Source organism: Embiotoca jacksoni, unplaced genomic scaffold (genome assembly GCF_022577435.1).
Source record: "Embiotoca jacksoni isolate LCO1_2020_lvr unplaced genomic scaffold, fEmbJac1.0.p SCAF_20, whole genome shotgun sequence".
Taxonomy (NCBI): Eukaryota; Metazoa; Chordata; class Actinopteri; family Embiotocidae; genus Embiotoca; species Embiotoca jacksoni.
In genome coordinates this window covers 11,512,048-11,533,713 of record NW_027185341.1, presented here as the reverse complement: position 1 = coordinate 11,533,713, position 21,666 = coordinate 11,512,048, and the positions used below count along the sequence as shown (strand labels likewise).

Genomic DNA, 21,666 nt, shown 5'->3' with positions numbered 1-21,666 from the left:
GGCTGCGTGATGACCTCTGATCTGGAGAGACAGTCGGGCTCGTGGAGGTTTTATTTGCTTGCAGGGCTGTGTGTATGTTCATAGTCTGTCTACTGTCAACCTGGAAGCATAAGCAGCCCAACCTGGAATTACCCTGCAAAGAAAGAATGACACAGACTTTGAGTCTACTGGCATTTAAGGAATAAAGTCAAAAAAGAGCGCTACCATATCGTGAGTAAGCAAGTAAAGTTTATTTGTCGCGGATATAAAATCACAGTGTTTTTCATGAATAAAAACAGCCCAGAAACAGCATGATTTGAAACCGTTAAAATCACAACAACAATTAAAATAACAATAACAACAAGCAAATGAGTAAACTAGTGGAGAGATAAGCCAGTAAAGGGTAATAAATAAAATAAACTATATATAGACAGGCTGACCAAAAGCCTGTCTGAATAAAAATCATTTTTAACTGTCTTTTGAAAATGTCACAGGAGTTGAGAGATCATAGCGACAGGGGGAGAGTGTTCCACAAACTTCAGTGCAACAGTTTGAAAAACTCGGTCACCTCGGGTTCGAGGGACGTCCAGTAATCTTTGCTCAGCGGACGCTGTCAGGCTGATTGCTGACCAAAATCTGTCCGTAGCACAAAGTATCAGAAACTGTCAAGAAAAGCTGGCACTGCTTTTACTTTTTCTTTTTCTCACCAGTGGACACTAGTAGAAAAAGTAATGAAAAGGGGAAAAAACTTCATAAAACTTTATGGTCGAACCTTGTTCATTGATGATTAATAACATTTGTAGTTTTGTATAGAACACAAATTTGAGAATTGTTTTGCAGTGCAAACAAGCTGGGACGCTACCAGGAAGTACCTGTTCGAGGACACTATATTTTTGCCCATCATTCATGCAAAGTGAAGGTGTAACAGCAAGGTAACATAGTTTGGGAAGATTTGGGCAGTTTGTAAGAGAATAAATAGTTCTTGCATGTGATACAAATTCATCAACATCAACTGGTTTTATTTGATATTATGATACATTTTCAGGGCATAATTCTGTCAGGAGGAGGAAAAACTTGAGCGAGGAAATTTTATAGTGACAAATGTTGAACAAATCACAAGGTTTTACATGATGCGTTGCGTAGTTTACAATTTTGTTTTTCCACAGACACAGGTGTTGAAAAAATGTCACTTCATTGTTTTATACAGTAAAATAAACTGATTGTCCCCCCACATGAGGACATAATTGTTTTTTCAAAAACTACTTTCTGTTCAAAGATAGCTTAGTTTGTCTACTTAAGTGGTCCCACGGATCCCAGATAACTCTGAGAAATTAAAAATCCATGTAAAATGAAAGCACGAGTCTTAAAGATGAAGCACCGCATGCCATTCTGCCAGCTTATGTCTTTGGGGGAAAAAAAGAGATCTATATTTTTCTCTCCAAGACGATAGTTAGGCAAAGCCGACTGCTGCGTCAGAACCAATTTACCTGAAATTGTGTGAGACAGCAAGTGCAGAAACAACATTAAGGGACAAAAAATAACCAACTCGTGTTCTCAGAGAGGTGTAAAAACAGCCCTCATGGGTTTTTCTCCTTCTACAACTGACACAGCATCAAACAGGCTTTTTCCTCAGAGCCATACAGCCTCAATCGTAAACAGAATTGAAGTTTGAAGTCCAAAAGGAAGCAGTGTGGTAATCTTGGAGAAGACAGTGCAAACACAGCGCAAATCTATCTTGTCTCAACGTCAGTAGCCTATGCAAGTTATCAAGAATTGAAGCAGCAGCCAAAAGATTTCACATTTAAGTAAGTCAGCTAAATTTGTTTTTCAGATCTCACACCAACTTCATACAACACGCTTTCTGTGTGGAAATGATTTTCATTTCATTCTACGCCGCTCTCGGGGTATACGACTCTCATGTTAACACCATACGTAGCTTATTCTGTCTGCCAGCCTATTTAGGGACTGTTAGACAGACAGTTCAGTTATTCCTCTGGACTACTAGGTGATCATGCAGAAGTGCAGCACAGCAGTAGATGCCAATGCATGTCTTTGCACTGACACATAATCTAAAACTAGCCAGGCACCTTGCCAGACAGTAAACAACTGTGCAGCCTCTCCATTGAAACGAGCCAGAATGTAAACCGAGTCCAAATGTATCTTGTTAGAGAAAATGTCAGTGGATAGTGAGGTAGTTCGATGGTCGTGGATGAAATGCAGAGTGGGAGATGTTAAATCCATAAATCACACTGACTAGACTGTAAACAAATCCTTCAGGAGCATCTTCTGTCTTGTAGTATTTACTACAGTCAAGTGAAGATGATTTTTAGAAAGTAGAAAATAAAAGCATCTCAAATTGCTGTAATTGTTCTGACTTCTTATCAATTAAATTTGACCTCTTTAGAATGAATTTGCATATCAGTAGAATGTGTTGGAGCACAAACTTAAGGCCACTCTCAACTCCACCAATTGAATCCTACATAAGACAGCAAGCGCACATATCCATTATTAAAAGGTTTTGGGCACTTTAAGTTATTACTGACACAGATCGAAAATCTGCAATAACACATTATTATCATCTCAGGTTTTCGAACTGCATCACTTCGTATCCACACTGCCTTCTTTCGCCAAAATAAAGCGAGGGAAGGATGAAGCAGTGGCAAGTTGATTTTGTATTGAGATGCTCGACAATGACTGCCTACGTGCCGAATTTTGGGCAAAATGCCACTGGCTCGTTTAAAGTTATTACACGTTATATTGATTACTTAAAAGTGAAGAAACGGGAATGTCCCATTTTTTTCACACATTTATTACGGATTGGTCGGTTGATCCTCATCATACCAATCCGTTTGTTTATTCTTCTTCTTTCCGAACTTGTCGGTCTTAACTGTCAAGCTGTTCCAACTCCTGATGGAGCACAAACTAAAAACGCAGCATTAAATGACAAACCTGATTCCAAATAAATACATTTATAGAGAGAGAAGGGGGTCTCACCTGTTGTAGACGGTAAACGGCAGGTTGCGGCCAGCTATTTCTCAGCGGAGTCACTAAGGAAAGAGCGCTGAGTAGTCCGATACGGAGTGGAGTGTCTAGTGAACTGTACAGATATACGCGACTTCCGGTACTAACTTTCAAAGTAAAAATGTTTATTAACAAATATTGAAACTTCTTTCTTTTCGAATTGCAAAATTTTGATATGCTTTGGCCCTGAGTGTTAGCCATTTATACATGAACGGGGAAGTCCACCGTAAATGTTTTTGAAACAATTGAGCAATCGCCATGTATGTTAATGCTGGTTGTTGTTTTTAAAGGCAAAATGACATAACCCCTTCTATCATAGATTATATTATCCTTCTTAAATCTGGCTAACTTTACAGAGGTGATGGACTACAGTCTCTTCTGGATAACCGGGATACAGGAGGGAGAACACAAGATCAATTCTGTCAAGACAAAAGTGTTTTTTTTTTTTTAAATACACAAACTGGTTTTTGTTTTTTATTTGTTTGTTTGTTTTACAATTAAATACCCTAAAATCAAACAGGGAATGTAAATGTCCAGGTTGATCAAATTATATTTGCCGGTATGCATAATGGCAGTGAGAATGAAACTTAATAACCTCACGCATTATTTCGAAACTGTACCACTTCTGACCAGTATTAAGGAAAAGTGTTGTTGGAAGTGTTTATTTTTTCCCTGCATGGAACCGTACTTCTGGGGACGCCGAGAAAGACTCCCTATGTGATGGCGACATCTGCTGGTCAAGTTCTGTGTCTGTGTGTGTGCCTGTGTGCCTGCGTGTCTCCTGGTCCCAGTTTAACCAACGTGGGTGCCGAAATAAAAAGGGGCAAAGGGGGCTGTTATGTGAATGACAATGGAATTCTGTCAACTTTATTGTTCACAATTGCTTCTATAGTAGCATTTCAGATGTGAATATGGGCTTTAAGAGTCTGCACATGTTTGGTTTAGGTATCTTGAAAGTGGATAAAAGGTGCTTGCAGCTCATCATAATGTCTACATAATCTGTCTTAATTTTCATGAGGGAAATGTTCTGGTATAAAATGTTACACATGATAGCCTTGTAAATGAGGATAGGAAGTAAGTACATATAGAATGCATATAAGATGTAGTTGCGGAAGTGCCTTAAATTGTAGTATAAGGCACTTCCTCAACTGCATCCACTGGGCGTTTGCTCCAAAAAGGCTCAGGCGCCATTGATTCCCATTCAACTTTATTTGATGAAATATGATGTCAATGAAAACATTTTTAACGAGTCACTTAGGTGTTGTTCGCCAAAGTCACTCTCTCCTATTCTCTGGTGGTCCATCTGAAAACAATCTCTAATTACATAGAAGTTCATATGTTTTACTTACTCACCTGGATGTGAAGTGCAAAATAATGAAATATTTAATTGTTTAAGAGATGAGATGGAGTAGTCTCCTCTCCTTTACTCCCCCCAGAAAATACCAGCAGTGGCAGTCCTATTGTATATACAGAAAACAGTGGGTTAAAATTTGGTATTTTCCAAGGGAATTCACACACCACAGTGAAGGGTAATTGGCACACAGATAGCGGAAGAGGAGAACGTTGACTGAAATTTTTAGCCAATGACAAGTTGTGCCAGCATTCTACATCTGGTGTGTTTAGACTAAGTTTAGAGTTAAGCATGACTTAGTTATAGTTATGGGTTTGCATGAGATGATCCACAATGAAGGGAAGCCAATGTAATATCTGCATAAACGTGTGTGTGTGTGTGTGTGTGTGTGTGTGTGTGTGTGTGTGTGTGTGTGTGCACATGTTAAAAGAAAATAACCCTTGATGACAGTCCATAAATGTTAAGCTATATTAGTTACTGCTGATAATAGCGTGCTGATTGTTCGCAGTGGAGAAGGGGAAAGTGAGGGCAGCCTCTCTGCGAACTCAGTACTCTTGAAGCCACTGCGCAGAGGAAGGAAGAATAAAATCCTTGACAGCCAGGCAGATGATCCTGACTTCCCTGAAGTTCCTTAAAAAACACACCATCCCTCGTTCAAGTGAAACTAATGCGAGAGTTTATAGTCACACAAGTCGCGAAAAGGGGATTTGTCAGATTAAAAAGAAGTATATGAGGGTTGTTGTGTGTCAGAATAGACCTTCAATTGGCAGAAAGAGAGAACATTCACTCTCTTCCAAAAATCTTACAAGATTCAAAAACTATTAAAAAACAAAACAGGATTATCAGAACCTCACTTTCTTTATCAATTCATAAGTGCAAATGAACACAAACTGAAGTAAATAATTTAAGACGATTTAGTTGTTTCCACATGTAAAATTAAAACCAGCTGACCCAATTACTTTCAATTCAATTCGTCCATCCATTATCTATACCAGGGTATGAACAGGGTGATGAGGGAGGGGGGGGGCTATCCCAGCTCACTTTGAGATAAGGTAGGGTACACCCTGGACAGGTCGCCAGTCCATCACAGGGCCGACACTTATAGACAGACAGAAACAAAGACCATTCACACCTAAGGGCAATTTGTAGAACCATCAATTAACCTGTGGTGCATGTTTCTGGATGGTGGGAGGAAGCTGGAGTACCCGGAGAGAACCCACGCAGGCACAGGGAGAACATGCAAACACCATACAGAAAGGCCCAGGCCCGGTTTCGAACCCTGAACCTTTTTTTGCTGTAAGGGACAATGCTAACCACTGCGCCACCCCCAACTCAATTAAATTGTATTTATATGGTGCCAAATTACAACAATTCCCACATAAACTAGGAGGAAAAAAAACTCCTCTAAGGGAGAAAAACCTCCCTTTTAACAGGAAGAAACCTTCGATAAAACCAAACTCAGAGGTGGGTGGCCATCTGCCTCGACCGATTGGGGTGAGGGGAGAGCAGAGAGAGAAAAGGACAGCATAGAGATACAAGACAACAGTTGCTGGTGGGGCTGACAATGGCAGAGCAAAACATGCAGCTCCATGGCGGGACATCTGCAAAAAAAGGACAGAAACTGCACAAGCGAGAGAACTGAATGGAGACAACAGACGATAAGCAAAAACTATGGGAGAGAAAAGGCATGAAGTTAATGAGATGTCATGGTGAGATACGAGTGTATAGAGAGTGAAGGAGTGAGAGGAAAGAAGCTCAGTACATAACGAGGTCCACCAGCAGCCAAGGCCTATGACAGCATAACCCGAGCCAGCCCTAACTAAGCTTTTTCAAAAAGGAAAGTTTTGAGTCTAACCTTAAAGCTAAGGAGGGGAGGGTTTCTGCCCCTCAAACACAAACTGGGAGCTGGTTCCACAGGAAAGGAGCCTGAAAACTGAAGGCTCTGCCTCCCATTCTACTTTTGGAAACTCTAGTAACCACAAGCAGGCCAGCGTTCTGAGAGCGAAGTGCTCTGTCAGGATGATGTGGTTCTACAAGATCCCCAAGATACGATGGAGCCTGGTTTTTAAATGAGTAATTTGGACTTCCTAACAACAAGCAATTACAATAATCTAGCCTAGAAGCAACAAGCAAATGAATGAGTTTTTCTGCATCACGCTGAGCAAGGATTTTCCTGATTTTATTAATGTTACGTAGATGAAAGAAGGAAGTTCTGGAGACTTGCTTTATATAGTGTCTAAAGGACAAATCCTCATCAAAGATGACTCCAAGGTTCCTCAGAGGTGCTGGAGGCCAAGACAACGTCATCTAGAGTAACCAAGTTATTAGAGAAAGAGTTTGAGGTGTTTAGGACCAAGTACAATAACTTCCGTTTTGTCTGAATTTAGAAGCAGGAAGTTTTTGGTCATCCAGGCCTTTATGTCTTTTAGACAGGCTTCAAGTTTTACTAACCAATTAGTTTCATCTGGTTTTATAGAAAGATATAGCTAAGTGTCAATGGAAGTTTATGCAGTGCTTCCTGATTACATCTCCTAATGAAAGCATGTACAAAGTAAAAAGTATTGGGCCTAACACTGAGCCTTGTGAAACTCCATAACTCTCATTTGTCTGGAAGACTCATTGTTGACATGGACAAACTGGAATCTATCCGATAAATAGGATTTGAACCAGTCTAATGTAGTTCCTTTAATCCTCGTAACATCTTCTAATCTCTGTAATAAGATCGTATGATCAATTGTATCAAAAGCAGTACTGAGGTCCAGAAGAACAAGTACAGAGACAAGTCCATTATCATCACTTTATCTGAACTCGGCACTAAATCAGATAAAAAGTCAGAATTCAGTTAGAAACTGAATAAGGACCAGGTGGGCGATAAACAACAACAAATAGAATCAGTTTCTGTGCTTTCCAATTTGGGTGCGAGAGACTAAGAGTCAGACTCTCAAATGAATGATAACCAAGTTTTGGTCTCAGATTAATTGATAAACTTGAGTGGAAGATTGCTGCCACTCCTCCTCCTCAGCCTGAATCTCTAGGAATATGATCATTAATATGACTGGGAGGAGTTGCTTCATTAATACCAACATATTCTTCCTGTTGCAGCCAGTTCTGAGACAGAATAAATCAATCTGATGATCAGTTAAAGTCATTTACTAACAGATTTAGAGGAGAGATCTGATATTTAATAGTCTGCTTTTAATTGTCAGATTTTTTTTTTTTATTCATTAATTTGGTAGGATCAATTTTTATAAAAAAAAAAAATTTTTATCGATACATCTTTTCTTTATTTTTTTTTTTTAAATATAGGTGGTCTGGGTACAGACACCACCTCTATAGGATGCTGAATGTTTTGGGTGATTGACAGCTCTAAAGAAGCTGCAGAGGAGCGTGTAAGACTGCAACTCTGCATCCTGACCTCAACCCTGGATGTCATGTTTTAGGGCTGTTAAGAGACACGGCCATATTTCTGGAAAGAAGCACTGCACCATCCAACGTAGGATGATGCCATCTCTCCGGATCAGACCAGGTTTTTCCCAGAAACTATTGTTAGCGGGACACCACCTCGACAAGCAGCGGTGAAGTGAAGACATACGGCTTAACACATCATCACTGGTCCGGTTAGGAAGGGGTCCAGAGAAAACTACGGAGTCAGACATAGTTTTTGCAAAGTTGCACACCGATTCCACATTAACTTTAGTGACCTCTGATTGGCTTCACTTTATCCACATTGTCATGTTACAGCCTTATTCCAAAATGGATTAAATTCATGTTTTTATTTAAAATTCTACACACAATACCTCATAATGATAACATGGAAAAAAGTTCATAAACATTTTTTGAAAATCTATTAAAAATAAAGAACGAAAATATAACATACATAAATAAGTATTCTTTGTTGAAGCACCTTTGGCAGGAATTACAGCCTCAAGTATTTTTGAGTATGATGATACAAGGTTGGCACACCTACTTTTGGACATGATGCTTGGCATTCAGGCCAAAGAGTTCAATCTTTGTTTCATCAGACCAGAGAATTTTGTTTCTCATGGTGTGGGAGTCCTTCAGGTGCCTTTTGGCAACCTCCAGGCAGGCTGTCATGTTCCTTTTACTGAGGAGTGGCTTCCGTCTGGCTACTCTACCATACAGGCCTGCTTGGTGGAGTGCTGCAGAGATGGTTGTCCTTCTGGAAGGTTCTCCTCTCTTCACAGAGCAACGCTGGAGCTCTGTCAGAGTGACCATCGGGTTCTTGGTCACCTCCCTGACTAAGGCCCTTCTCCCCTGATTGCTCAGTTTGGCCGGGCGGCCGACTCTAGGAAGAGTCCTGGTGGTTGCAAACTTCTTCCATTTACAGACGATGGAGGTCACTGTGCTCATTGGGACCCTCAAAGCTGCAGAAATGTTTCTGTACTCTTCCCCAGATCTGTTCCTCGATACAATCCTGTCTCAGAGGTCTACAGACAATTCCTTGGACTTCATGGCTTGGTTTGTGCTCTGACATGCACTGTCAGCTGTGGGACATATATAAGTATAGACAGGTGTGTGCCTTTCCAAATCATGTCCAATCAACTGAATTTACCACAGGTGGACTCCAATCAAGTTGTAGAAACATCTCAAGGATGATCAGTGGAAACAGGATGCACCTGAGCTCAACTTTGAGTGTCATGGCAAAGGCTGTGAATACTTATGTACATGTGATTTTTAATTTTTTTAAAAATTTGTAATAGATTTGCAAAACTTTCAAAAAAACTTTTTTCATGTTATCATTATGGGGTATTGTGTGTAGAATTTTTAGGGGAAAAAAATTGATTTAATCCATTTTGGAATAAGGCTGTAACATAACAAAATGTGGAAAAAGTGAAGCGCTGTGAATACTTTCCAGATGCACTGTAAATAATTGATACTGTACTTACATTTTTGCCTTAAAACAGAAACATGTGAGCCAGAAAAATAATTTAGGAGCACAGTATGCGAGTAAACTTTCTTTACCATCATATTTTGTTACAAGCATAATGTGTTGACAGAATTCAAGACAACTGTGATTAATTGATGTGAGTTGAATCCTTCAATCCTTCAATCCTTCAGTTCCTTAAGCCGACAGGGGCTTACTGGTAGTTGCAGATAGACAGATCACTTTACAGATTAGCCCAAAATATCTGGTTGTTTAAAACTGCCCATATTTTAGTGGCATATAAACATGTGACATGTATTGCAGCTGCTTCACAATAAAAGCCTCCCGCTGGTTCGCCAATGAAAAGTTTTTTGGCTGGACCACAATGTGGCGCCATTGGTTGGACTGAATGCTGTATGACTGACTGATGAAGTCATCACTGAATGATCAAATGCAGGGACTACCTATACTTGGTTCAAATTAAAAGCCCTCATTTCAAATTAAAAGTCCTGTAGTGTTTCATACACTGTCCGGCCACATACTAGTTTTTGACCTGGTTTACAAGTATGAAAAAGCGGCTTCTGTGTCTAAAAACAACTTCAATGTTTCAAAAAGTTGTTTCAGTGTACGTAGACATTGTCATTTTTTTTTTAAATGTTTTGAAAAGATCTTGTATTTTTAGTTGTTTTTTTTAAGCTAAGTACTAATGGTCACAAAAACGTTTGTAACACAAGTGCTGAAGTTGACCAAACAATGTAACTCGTGCGTCACTGTGCTGCGCTCCGCTCGTGTGCAACAGGAACAGTATGTAAACATATACAAACTCTTGTGTTATTATCTTCTTTCATGCCTCTTTGTATAAGTTTATGAGATTGTAAATCCAGCTCCAACAACTGATAAAGTTGTACCTTCGCGGACCCCCTAGGGGTTGCGGAACCCTGTTGAAGACCTCTGCTCTAGAGAGAGAGAGAGGGGTGTGTGACATGCAAAACAAAAATGAGCCAAAATCCAATCAGGGAGACCTTTCCTAAGATGCATGCACCTCTAGGGTATCAAGGTGTGCAATTGTGTTGCCAAGTCATTTTAAAACTGACTTCGAAAACAACTGGGTGGCAAGAGCAGAGTTTCTCAAAACAAAACAAAAACACACGAAAAAGACAGATTCATTGTGAATATTTCCGTGGTTCATTAAATATAATCATCCTTTGGCATGTTATTGTAGTAGTGCTGTGAATCAGTCTCTCAGAGTGTTTTGTCTCCATTCCTACCAGTGGTTTCACACTATTCCACTGATATAGTTTTTCTGTATATGCCAGCAAAAGGCAGGACAGTCTGCAAGAAGCTAAACATAAATGTAAAGTATGGTGGATTTAAACTTTTCAAAATAATCAGCTTTAACAATGTTTTTTTACATATAAGAGGACTGCTATTCGTATGAGGGTGGATGATTTGTTTTCTTTATAAAACTTGAATGTACTCTTGTTTTTGTGGCTTGCTGTGGAGGATGTCAAGATGAGGGCCACCTCACTACAAACTCAGTATTTCCAAAAAAGGGAAACCTTGAGTTTCTGGGAGGAAGAAGAGACCCATGACAGTGAGGCAAAAGAGGATCCTCACATCCTGTGAATTCCTCAAAAAACACATCATGCATCATTCTTCTGAAAGCAATGTGTGTGTTACTGATGACTGGTGTTTGTATGTGTACAGTTTAATAAAGAGTGCCCCACGAATGTCAAAGCTTTTATAACAAAAACACATGTTTTGCATTGCAGCTTGACGAGTCGATAAAGGACGGGTTGAGCAGGACGGGAGCGATAGCGAGCCAGAGGGACACAGAACAGTCCCAGGACCTTGATGGTGGGGCGTCGCCTTCACCCACGGAGAGCTCCTCTGTTTCTCCTCCTCCTCCTTAGTTCACTGAAAAACCAGCCCAGAGGCCAAAACGGTGACGACACGGAGAGACAGAAAGTTGCCATGTTGCATCACATGTTAGATAGGATTCAGGAAAACATGCAGAGAACCCGGATTCGTTTGGTGTGACCGTGGCACCGGCACTGAAGAGGACACGCAACCCTGTGCTGAGGAACAAAATTAAGAGACAAATAATGACTGTACCATATGATGCTATTGACTCGGAGCAGGTGACAGACCCAGGTCTCGTTCCAGCCCGAGCAGTCTTTAAAAAAAAAAAACTTCACCAAAGGAAAGAGAAAACAATAATAAACATGTTAAGAATAGGTCACAGTAGGGCTGTACACTGTACTTCATGTGTTTGGAAAGCAGCCAACAGGACACATTGTCAAATTAGCAGAAACTGTAGAACATGTGGTAAATTGTGGGAGGAATGACTCGATGAATGATTTGAGAAGATTCAGGCTGACAGGAACAGGATTTAAAGTCATTTTTAGAGTGTGGGGACAAGGGACGAGGCAGAAGATGTTTAGTCAGCTTCCCAGTGAGAACAAAATGAATCGAACAAAGCGGAAGCCGTAGGAAGTGACGAGAACCAAAAGATGGCAGTAGTGCAACATTATGGATGCAAGCTGGCCTTAAAATCCAAAGAGGAGAAAGAAGAAACAATAACATTTAAAGGTGTAACTCAGGAAGCTCAGAGCAGACAATGCGGAAGTGACTACTTGTTGTCCTAATAGGCAGAAACCCTCACCGCGGAAAGATTCCCATAGATTTGTAACTAAGGAACAGACAAATGGTTTTACAGGACTAAGATGGCGAGTAAATAGCAGCTGGCTTTCTTAAATCCACCGCACCCTCCTCAGGTTTGTTTGTCTGTTGTCTTGGAGCCCGGAGACATGCCTAAAAAGCGTGTCGGTTTACAATTGGCTGCTATTGCCTTTATCACCGAGCTAACATTACTGGCCACTCTGTCGGCCTCCTCTCGAAGGAGGCAGCAGCTGTCTTGACAGTCAAGCCTTCCCTGCTCAGACTTTGTTGTCCATTATGTGTCATCTACAGTTGAGGACAGTGATTTTTGTAGCGTGGCTGCTGGGCTACGTCGTGTTTCTGCTCTCCGTCAGGAGGATGTGGACGGGGAAGTACGTCCGCAGTCCGCTCGTGCGTTCGCTCTTTCTGAACATGGTGAGCGAGAGCGAAGCGTCCGCGGCGGACACACAGGAGGTAAGCCATAGTCAGAATTTGACTCGTATTGAGGTTAACAACATGGTAAATGCATCCTTGAAGACTAGACTCGGATGGGTGTGCTGCTGAAAAGTAAATAAGCTTTACAGAGAAGATTTGGAAAAACTGTCAGTAGGATTTGCCCCGAGACAAATCCATGAGGGAAGTCAAAGATGAATGCAGATAAAAGAGGGGATGATGCTGCTGCCCAGACTTCTCTTCTCGCTATTTTATGTTGCATTATCTTCAAAAACTTGTCATTATTTATAGCCTTTGATTACTAAGATGAATCCTGTATTTTTCATACCAGCGAGTCTTCATATTTGTATTTTGATCTTAAAAAAAAACAAAAAAAAATCCCATTTCTCATGCATTTTAAAGTGAATAATACTTTAATTTCATATATTTATACCACTGTGCAGATTTATAATGTAGGCCTGTATAATGGAAGTGTTTGCAAAAGTTCTTCATTTTTTTTTGGTGTGCATTAGATTGGCTGTATGGGATTCATTTAAAAAGTTGAGACTATTCCTGTTACACATGAAGAGAGGAATGCAAAGTCATTCATTCTGAGCAAGGAGAAGCAATTATTTTGTAGATAAGTATCCCAAGATATGCTTGATCAACATCATCGCCTGTGTTACATGCATTTTTGTGACAACTGGTACATGTGCGTTTGCAATTTCACCATCGATCTGAACCTCCAGTTGGGAGCGTGCATTAGACTTTGCGTACAATTTTTGGGGGTAATGGAAAGAAGTGCGTGACTTTTAGGATTTTAATGCTTAGTGAGCAGGTGCGTTGTCATGTCGGTGAAACTCAATTGCCATTGTGCTACAGTTCATTTAGTTTGTGCTGAATATTTTCCCGTAGACACCTCAGAACATCACATTAGAACACTGTGTGGAGAGTGTTACCCTGGGGAACAAATTCATGGTGCACAAGCCTGGAATCAAACTGTGCGTTCCAATATTCTTTACTACCTTAATATTTAGTATGCCAGAAAAATATTTAGTACATCTTAATACATAGTATGTCAAATGTAGTATGCCAAAATATACCAGGATGCAGTATGCAGGCAGGCATACTTTTCTGGCTGTTCTGGCCCATGATCCTCTGCACAGTGGAAGATGCATCACATCGACTGAGATAGTTGGTGGTGCTGATGCTCCACCCGGTTGCAAGTTGCAAAAGGAGGAAGAAGACGACAAAGGGGCGCTAAATAGAAGCGTAGTACTCTTTCAAATATTTTTCTTTTTACTTCAAATGTCGTGCTACGGATCACAACAAATATCGTTCAAGTTCAAGATGCATTTTTATGATGGAAGTGAAGTATGTCCCAATTGTATGCATGCTACATGTGACGGTACATACTTTGTGACGCTAGCTGCAGTGCGTACTTGAAGTAAAAAGAAAAAGTATGTGTTCCAGAGGGCAGTTAAAGAAAATCCACCTGGTTGCACTTCTGACCTGCTTGAAGCATTTCGAGACACTGTTGCTGCTTTTCTGAGTTTGATACAAAGTCTGCCCTCTGTCTGTGTGCCTCAGGAACAATATCGCATCATTTTGATTGTACCCCATATAATGCCTAACATGTACCAATGTGAGAACTTTTTTTTTACAGAACATAATGCTGAAAAAGATGTTGTTTGATTTGTGTTTGTAATTTTTAGTTATATATATATGTATATGTGTGTGTGTGTGTATGTATGTATATATATATGTGTGTGTGTATAATGATTAAATTCCCAGTAGCGTTAGGGCTGCCATGTAGAGTAGGAACCTTGGATTTAGGGGGAATTAAGGAGCTGGACAAGCTGCTTTTCTGACTTGAATTAAATGACAAGAACGGAATTTCAGATTACTGGATGTGGACGTATACAGTAGTTTGAATTTTCCATGAGGATCAAATATAGTTTCAGAGCAAATTTATTTATTTTATATCATTACATAGTTTCAAGTTTATTGAAATCTACTTTAAAACTAATTACCTATTCTGTTTCTAAATGTACTTATTCAACTTGAATGGAACATATTCGAATTATGTTTATATGATTCTTCAAGTTGAGAAATTGAAATATATTCCATTATAGATGACTCAAAGTCACCTATTTCTGCCCATAAATAAGCTGATATTAGCCAGCAGATGGGTCCGGCCTCTTTAGTGACGTGCTACGTCTGCAGGAAAGGTTTGATCCTTTAACCCATTAGGCCGCAAGGTATCGAGACAGTTCATTCTAAGTCTGTAAAATTGTAAATTCTATCCGTCCCATAATCTCAATCGTTCTTTTACCTTCCCGTTACCTATCCAGTGGTACCGGTGCTGCCCTGACCTGCTGGGAGAAGCGGTGCAACCCCTGTTCATCCAGAGCCACCTGGACTCAGGCACCAAGGCTTTTCTCAAGCGGAGTGTGGAGAAGTCCGGCTGGCTGTTCACCCAGCTCTATCACTCCTTTGTATCAACTGTCCTCAGCCCTGTGGTGTCACGCACCTCCATCAATGGGTGAGTGGTGCAGGCTGATCTCCCGTTTCACCTGTAGTCCGTCTTTCTCTGACCTTGTCTCCATCTCAGGTTTCTGGGTCGAGGATCTATGTTTGTGTATTCTGCGGACCAGTTCCGACAATTGCTCCGGATTGGCCCGGACTGGAGGGCCGAGAGACTCCTGGACCTCGGAGCCGGTGATGGGGGCGTCACAGAGGTGATGGGAGCCCATTTCAATGAGGTCTATGCAACTGAGGTTTCATTACCCATGAAATGGCACCTCCAGAGAAAGAATTACAAGTGAGTAGGTTTCCAAGTATATTATTTTGGTCTTATTTGTTTAATTGGTTCCTCTTTATCTACTTTTAGGACTTGTGTTAAAATCAGATTTTTTTTTTCCGGTCATATATGTACGTGTAAAATTAGAACGGGTTAATAAACTTTCAAGCACCATTGTGTATAACTGTTTGACAAAAACAATTCTTTGGATCATTTTAACACCTATGACAAAGTTTGAGACGGAGTTTAGTGGTTTAATTATAAAAATTGAAGGAAGCATGTACACAGAAAAGGGGGAAACAAGGATGAAGCCTTGGGGAACACCACAAATGAAGCAGCGCCACCAGAGAGGAGGCATTACAAACAACTACTAAAAAAGAGTTCTGTTTGATAAGTATGATCAAACCAGTTTGTTCCTGACATCAACTCATCAAATGCTGAGTTGGGGTAGTTTTAGTGTAATGAGGTGAGCAGACATTTCTCAAACACTGTATGGGTATTTAAACACCAACTTCTTATCTCCTTGTTGTTAAACTTTTAATGGAAATGTCGTAGTCAAAGCTAAGCCAAAAAATTACCAATGGAGTTGGTGTTGTGGACATTATGCTGCAATTTTCATGTGGGGTGTTACAGTAAAGGTAATTCCACTCCCCTTCAGAGTTTTTTTTATCCAGCCTTAATGAGCAGCTGGTCTTTTTTTGGTGTGTGTTTACTGGCTAAGATTTGAAATCTTTTCTCTTTTTTTTTAGAATGTATGGCTGCCAATTTATCATTTCTTGTCCCCTTTAGCAAAAAGTCAAATATCACCATCTGAAAGTTCTGTCTTTGCTTACCTCAAGTCTTACGTCTGTCTTCCCCTGTTGATCTTAGACTGCTGGGTGTCGATGAGTGGCAGCGAACTGGTTTCCGGTATGATGTGATCAGCTGTCTGAACCTGCTGGACCGCTGCGATGATCCTCTGCATCTTTTGCGAGACATCAGAAAATCGCTTGTTCCCAAGACAGGAAGACTCATCCTAGCTGCTGTGCTTCCCTTCCAGCCTTACGTGGAAGTCGGTCAGTCGGAAATCAAGTGCTTCACAGATCAACAGAATATTGACACATCACATTCTGTTGATTTAATATATGATCCAAATCAAAACCACTCTGTGTGTATTCACAGGAGGGAGATGGGAGCGTCCCAAAGAACACCTTAAAGTGAAAGGAAAGACGTGGGAGGAGCAAGTGACCAACCTGTCCAATGAGGTTTACCGACAGGTGGGGCTCGAGGTGGAAGCAGTTACCAGGCTGCCATACCTGTGTGAGGGGGACATGTATAATGATTATTATGTTCTTGATGATGCAGTTTTTGTTCTAAAGGCCTCAGACAACAGTGAAGCATCTCCACAGTGAATATTAAATGGTCTGTGAAAATGTGTAAATTAAAGGACCAGTGTGTAGAATTTATGGGTATTGCAATTAATGATCTTATTCATAATTATCTTTTTATTGGCGTATAATCATCTGAAACTCTTTTTACCTTGGAATGAGCCCCTCATCTCTTCATAAGCATGTCCTCTTTCTTTGACATGTTGTACAGCCATGTCTCTATAGTATCCTCGAACAGACAAAGCAAACATTGATTCTTGAGTTTTTTGAGGTTTTTTTTAGGGAGTTTGGCAAACACCATAGGTTCTCCTATTCACTTGGAAGGGGAGAGGGGGGTATTCAGTTGGATGCAATCTGCAACCTCACTGCTAGATGCCACAAAAGTCTACACCCTGGTCATTATCTCAGGTTGGTCCTGGATGGGATTTTAGTGCAATTTTCATACGCTTTAATCATAAAACACAGTATTTCTGACTTGATTAGAAACGGCAAGTCAGATGTGATGCTCAGGTACTGTAACTCCTACGTTTACCAGCCATCATGTGTGACAGTGATACGTTTTAAGCAACAACAAAAAAAGATTAATGAAATGCTTTTTAGCCCGTATTGAAATGCCAACAAAGATTCAATCTTCTAACATATCAACCGTGTTGTAGGTGTTCATTCTACCGTCAGGTCTTTGTGTTTACTGTATTTCATCATTCTGTAAAAAATAATGGGAGGGATCATGGTTGAGTCTTGGTAGAACTTGTACTTTAATTTCTGTGTCTAATGCAGAGGACCAGGACCTGATTTAATTCATTTTAAATGGGCTCCCTGTACTTCCCTGCTTATACTTTTGTCTGCTGTCATGACAAAAGTAATGCAAGTCTTTCTTAAAGCGACTCTCCTTAAGTTATTATAAACTGCCACTATACTGTGACCACAAGTGGCAGTTAAGGAATAATATTCTGAGCTACATTAATTGATTTTGGCCAAACTGTTGGAGCATTGAACACTATATGCGCAGAGACTATCCAAAACACAAAAACACCACCTTTAAAAAAAAACACCATTAAGCCAATGGCACTAGTCACTTATTGCTCCGCTATTCAGAGTGTCTGTGTTAATGTGAACTGGGTTTACAGACTAGAATCACAGCCAAGAAAATCAAGTTGTGAGCAATAGTGTGGTGGAGCCAGGCTTCTGATCAATAGTTCCATTTTTACACATACAGCAGTCAAAGAGCCACATTAACAGTCATTCGTATTTCTGGCTACCTAAGGCCTGAACTACGAAGCCGGTTCAACATACACACGATATCGTTCCGTTATCTGGTTTATCAAACCCTGATAAACAAGATCACGCTAGACGGTCACAAGAAGGTGGTTAACAACTCACTGTGTCAACCCAGGGTTTCTGAATGCAGCTCTAAGCGCGTTCACATAAGAGAGGAGGTATTTGCCCCATCTGACCGATCACAAACATGAGCAATGTATTTCATAAACTAAGAGCAAACTATAATTTTAGTCAAATATGAAGAAGTTAAACACATAATCGACCCGAAAGCAGCACCACTGAATGATGGAAAGATATGCTGGCAAAGAAAATAATAATAATATTTTTTTTTTTTAAACACAGACTGTGTAAATATATTGCCCTGGTTGAAAGGCATAATATGATCTGACTCTAATTGCATGCATGTATTTCATTTAGTTATTCTATGTATTTTCATACATTTTAGTCTTATTATTTCAGGTACTTAAATAAAGGAATAAATATAAAAATATAATAAAATGGTGACTTGACGTACTGACAGAGTACAATGACGGCTATAACAAGTCAGAGGCGTCAAGGCTTCAGTCAGTCTCTGCTGTAGGATGATATCAGTAAAAAGACAATGAAACATAATCTATATTACATAAAAAACTCTTCGTGGGGAAAGCCACTGAGGTGTGTCGGTCTCTGAACACTCTCCCCTCCACAGAGGACTGTCTCACTCACCAAGCTCCACGGGTTCTTCTCTGATTGGTGCTAATGTTTTTCAGAGATAACCGATTCATCAGTCGGGTGGTACTTTTTGATCTGAAATCTTGAACATAATTTTCTCCAGAGCAGGTTAGCTCTGCAACATAAGTTACCATGGCGAAGGTTCCCGGTAAGAAGTGAACCAGTTTCGTAGTTCTGAAAACTCTTTTGAGTTTAACCAGAAGTTACCTCGCTAACCGCAAATCCTGCTTTGTAGTACAGAAAAAAAAAAGTTATGCACTGCTTTCACCAGGTAGTTGCAGATTTTCTCTCTCTGCTGTTTTGAACCGAAAATGTTGTGGCTAAAAAAAGGAGGTTTGTGAAGGTGAAGTTAGGGGTCAGATCAAATCAAAATAATGATCCAAAATTGACCGAGAGGCCCCATAGAGCTTTCCTGTCAGCTTTTGCAACCAGAGTGTCTCTTCACATATTTATATTTCCCATAAAATGCTTGTCAGTGCAGCTTTAATGCAAATACGAAAGGTTAATCTTTGGACAAATAGAGAAGCCTTAAAAATCACAATACTGCCTCATTATGGCAGTTACACAGCAATATCTAGCTAAAAAGAATTAGCCAACATTAGCCACCATAAGTTACTGGTCATACCGGAACCAAGTAACATTAAGCAGTAAAAGCTAGTCTATTGAACTACCATGGGTTTATTTTATTATTTATGAATCAAACTCTCTATTTGTAAGAGAAAGATTGCATTATTTCTTCTTTCAAAGGTTACATGGTCTTATTTTCTATCAGTGTCGTGTGCTTTCGGGTTATGGTGGACATTGGACTATTCAAAACTGTGCCATATTTAATGCAATATTTGTAAAAGTATGTTGTAGGTTCCAAAATAAACATTATACATCACTTGTTCTTTGTTGGCTCTCATTTACCCAATAATTTTTCAAAGGGGTTAGTTGAAAGTTTGGGCAAAGTGAGTCCACAGTGATATTCAATATCTTCCTGTAATTTGTGCAATTATGGAAAACGTTTTAAAGTGATAAAGTCTATCATGACAATTAAATAAACTGTTTAAGATACTTGACTAAAAAATATTTTTAAAATCAGCTATATTTTTCATTTAAATTTTGCCATTTTTAAAAAGATTCAATTTGTTTTTGTTTTTTTACCATTTATGCTTGTAAATTATTCAAAGTTGATTTAATATTTACCAAGTTCTTGGAACTACTTCAAACTTTATCCCTCAAAATCCCCGTTTATACATTTTTTTAAATTGACTTTTAACGAGATAAAGCAGCGGACCTCAGTTACTGTTAATGCCTGAGGGTGCAGAGGAGGACAATTTATATAATGATATGAAATATATGCTGTTGTAAGAACGGAAAAAGAAAAAAACTCAATCTCTGGGCTCAAATGAATTTTCATGTACTCCTTGTCTTCTGCCGCTTGCAATTTGCTCGGACTTTGATCATTGCCCCTTCGGCTATATTTTTTTATTGATGTTGATTTATGAAGTTTTGTTGGCTTATTTAGTGCCACATTCCCTTCAGCACAGCTTCTATTGAGTACTTTTTAAGGCAGAATAATTGCACGAATTTTGTAAAATTGCAAGCTCTCGCAAATATGGGGGAATGACATTAAAGGATTCTTTTAGAGTGCATTTGTAGAGCAGCAATGATTTCCTAAAAGGGGAATTCCACCCAATTTTACACACTGTTCACACATGTTGGGGAATACTACAAGATATGTGAATGTTAGAAAGAGGTGATCTTACAACATATCTGTGGCAGCCAGTTGCATTGTGTAACACAGGCAACAACTTGAGGAAAAAGTGGGGGAAAAAAGAAGTCTCTTTCATGTGCTTATCTTTTACTGCTTGCAATTTGCTTGGACCCGGATCATTGCCGCTTGCGGCTATATTGTTGTGTATTCTTTTACTTCAGATTCCCACAACATAAACAAGAAAAACTATGCTAAATAAGTTGTTTACCTTTGGGAACAATTTATTTTCATCTAAGTAAGACCTCAGTCACGTGTCTTTGTCTGTATAGGCAGTACCTTCACCTGTGAGGTTCATTCAGGGAAAAACAACCAGTAATTTTGTGCTACTGCACTTTAAAATATGTAAAGTTGACTGCTTAATCCTGATTTTGTAGTCAGTACAGTGAATATATATGGTTTACATATGTTGTATCTGATGTAAAGCCAGTGTATGTTAACAGATGCAATACTACCAACTAATAGCTACTACCACATTCTGTATAATTCTACATTTTGCAGTTATGGAAATTAAGGAAAAATAATACAATAAGACAATAGCTTTCATATATGTCAGATGTTTGGATTGCCACAGTTGTACAGATGTTATTTTAAGAGTTCTCAAATCCCACTTAACAGTATTGAATATTATTATTATTATTATTATTATTATTATTATTATTATATTTATGGTGTTGAATACCTCAATAATTAAATCAATCGAGTGTTAATGTAGAACAGTGTGTGATATATTATATTCAGTTTAACATCTGTAATATGTACATGTATGTATTTATTCCTTCTGGCTGAAGACTGAACGTCAACCAATAACATTTATCTGTTAACAGCATAAACCTGCAAAGTCAGACAAATACAATCACAACCTCCCCAATTAAAATTAAAAATGAAAAATCTCTACAGTATATATATATATATATATATATATATATATATACAGTGTATAGACAACAACAACAACAACAACAACGAATCAGCTGTTAGATCAAGGGAGAACCAGACGTTTTTATCATGCCCCAAAACTGTGCAGTCGGTGGAGAGCAAACTGCAGCGCCAGGCTCCAAAAAACTTCAGCTGCCTTCGTGTCGTGAGGTTAACGTTGCCTACGTTTGCATGACATCAGAGCATGTCGGAATCAAAATTGGACAGAAATCCACAGAAACTAACAGGCGTTGCATTGTTGCGCCGACAGACTCTGCGCAGGCCTGGCTCATCACAATCGAAACCCCCTTTACCACTCCACCCTGCAGTCACCGATTACTCCTCGCTGATCATCAAGTCGGTTCGAAATAAGCCGAAATTGAAAACGAACGCATTTGTAGCATAATTTATGCAAATTACATTTTCTCCTTTTCCGATTGGCTGAGCCGGTGAACGTTCTCCCTCTCGCATTGGGTGCTGCTGTCTTGGCCACGTCCCCAGGCC

The 21,666-nt window shown here is 39.6% G+C and overlaps 1 protein-coding gene across 2 annotated transcripts; it reads left to right on the top strand.

Annotated features, from left to right (window-relative positions):
- Window positions 1–11,788: 11,788 nt before the first annotated feature.
- On the top strand, window positions 11,789–19,371 carry mettl9 (methyltransferase 9, His-X-His N1-histidine). Of its 2 annotated transcripts, XM_069156265.1 has the most exons (6): window positions 11,790–12,013; window positions 12,210–12,371; window positions 14,684–14,874; window positions 14,944–15,153; window positions 16,003–16,187; window positions 16,294–19,371. In XM_069156265.1, the coding sequence occupies exons 2-6, from the start codon at window positions 12,276–12,278 to the stop codon at window positions 16,521–16,523; spliced, it is 912 nt and encodes a 303-aa protein (XP_069012366.1). In that variant the 5' UTR covers window positions 11,790–12,013; window positions 12,210–12,275; the 3' UTR covers window positions 16,524–19,371. The 2 variants fall into 2 exon arrangements, with proteins under 2 accessions (XP_069012365.1, XP_069012366.1); XM_069156264.1 differs by having other exon boundaries at window positions 11,789–12,371.
- Window positions 19,372–21,666: the final 2,295 nt, after the last annotated feature.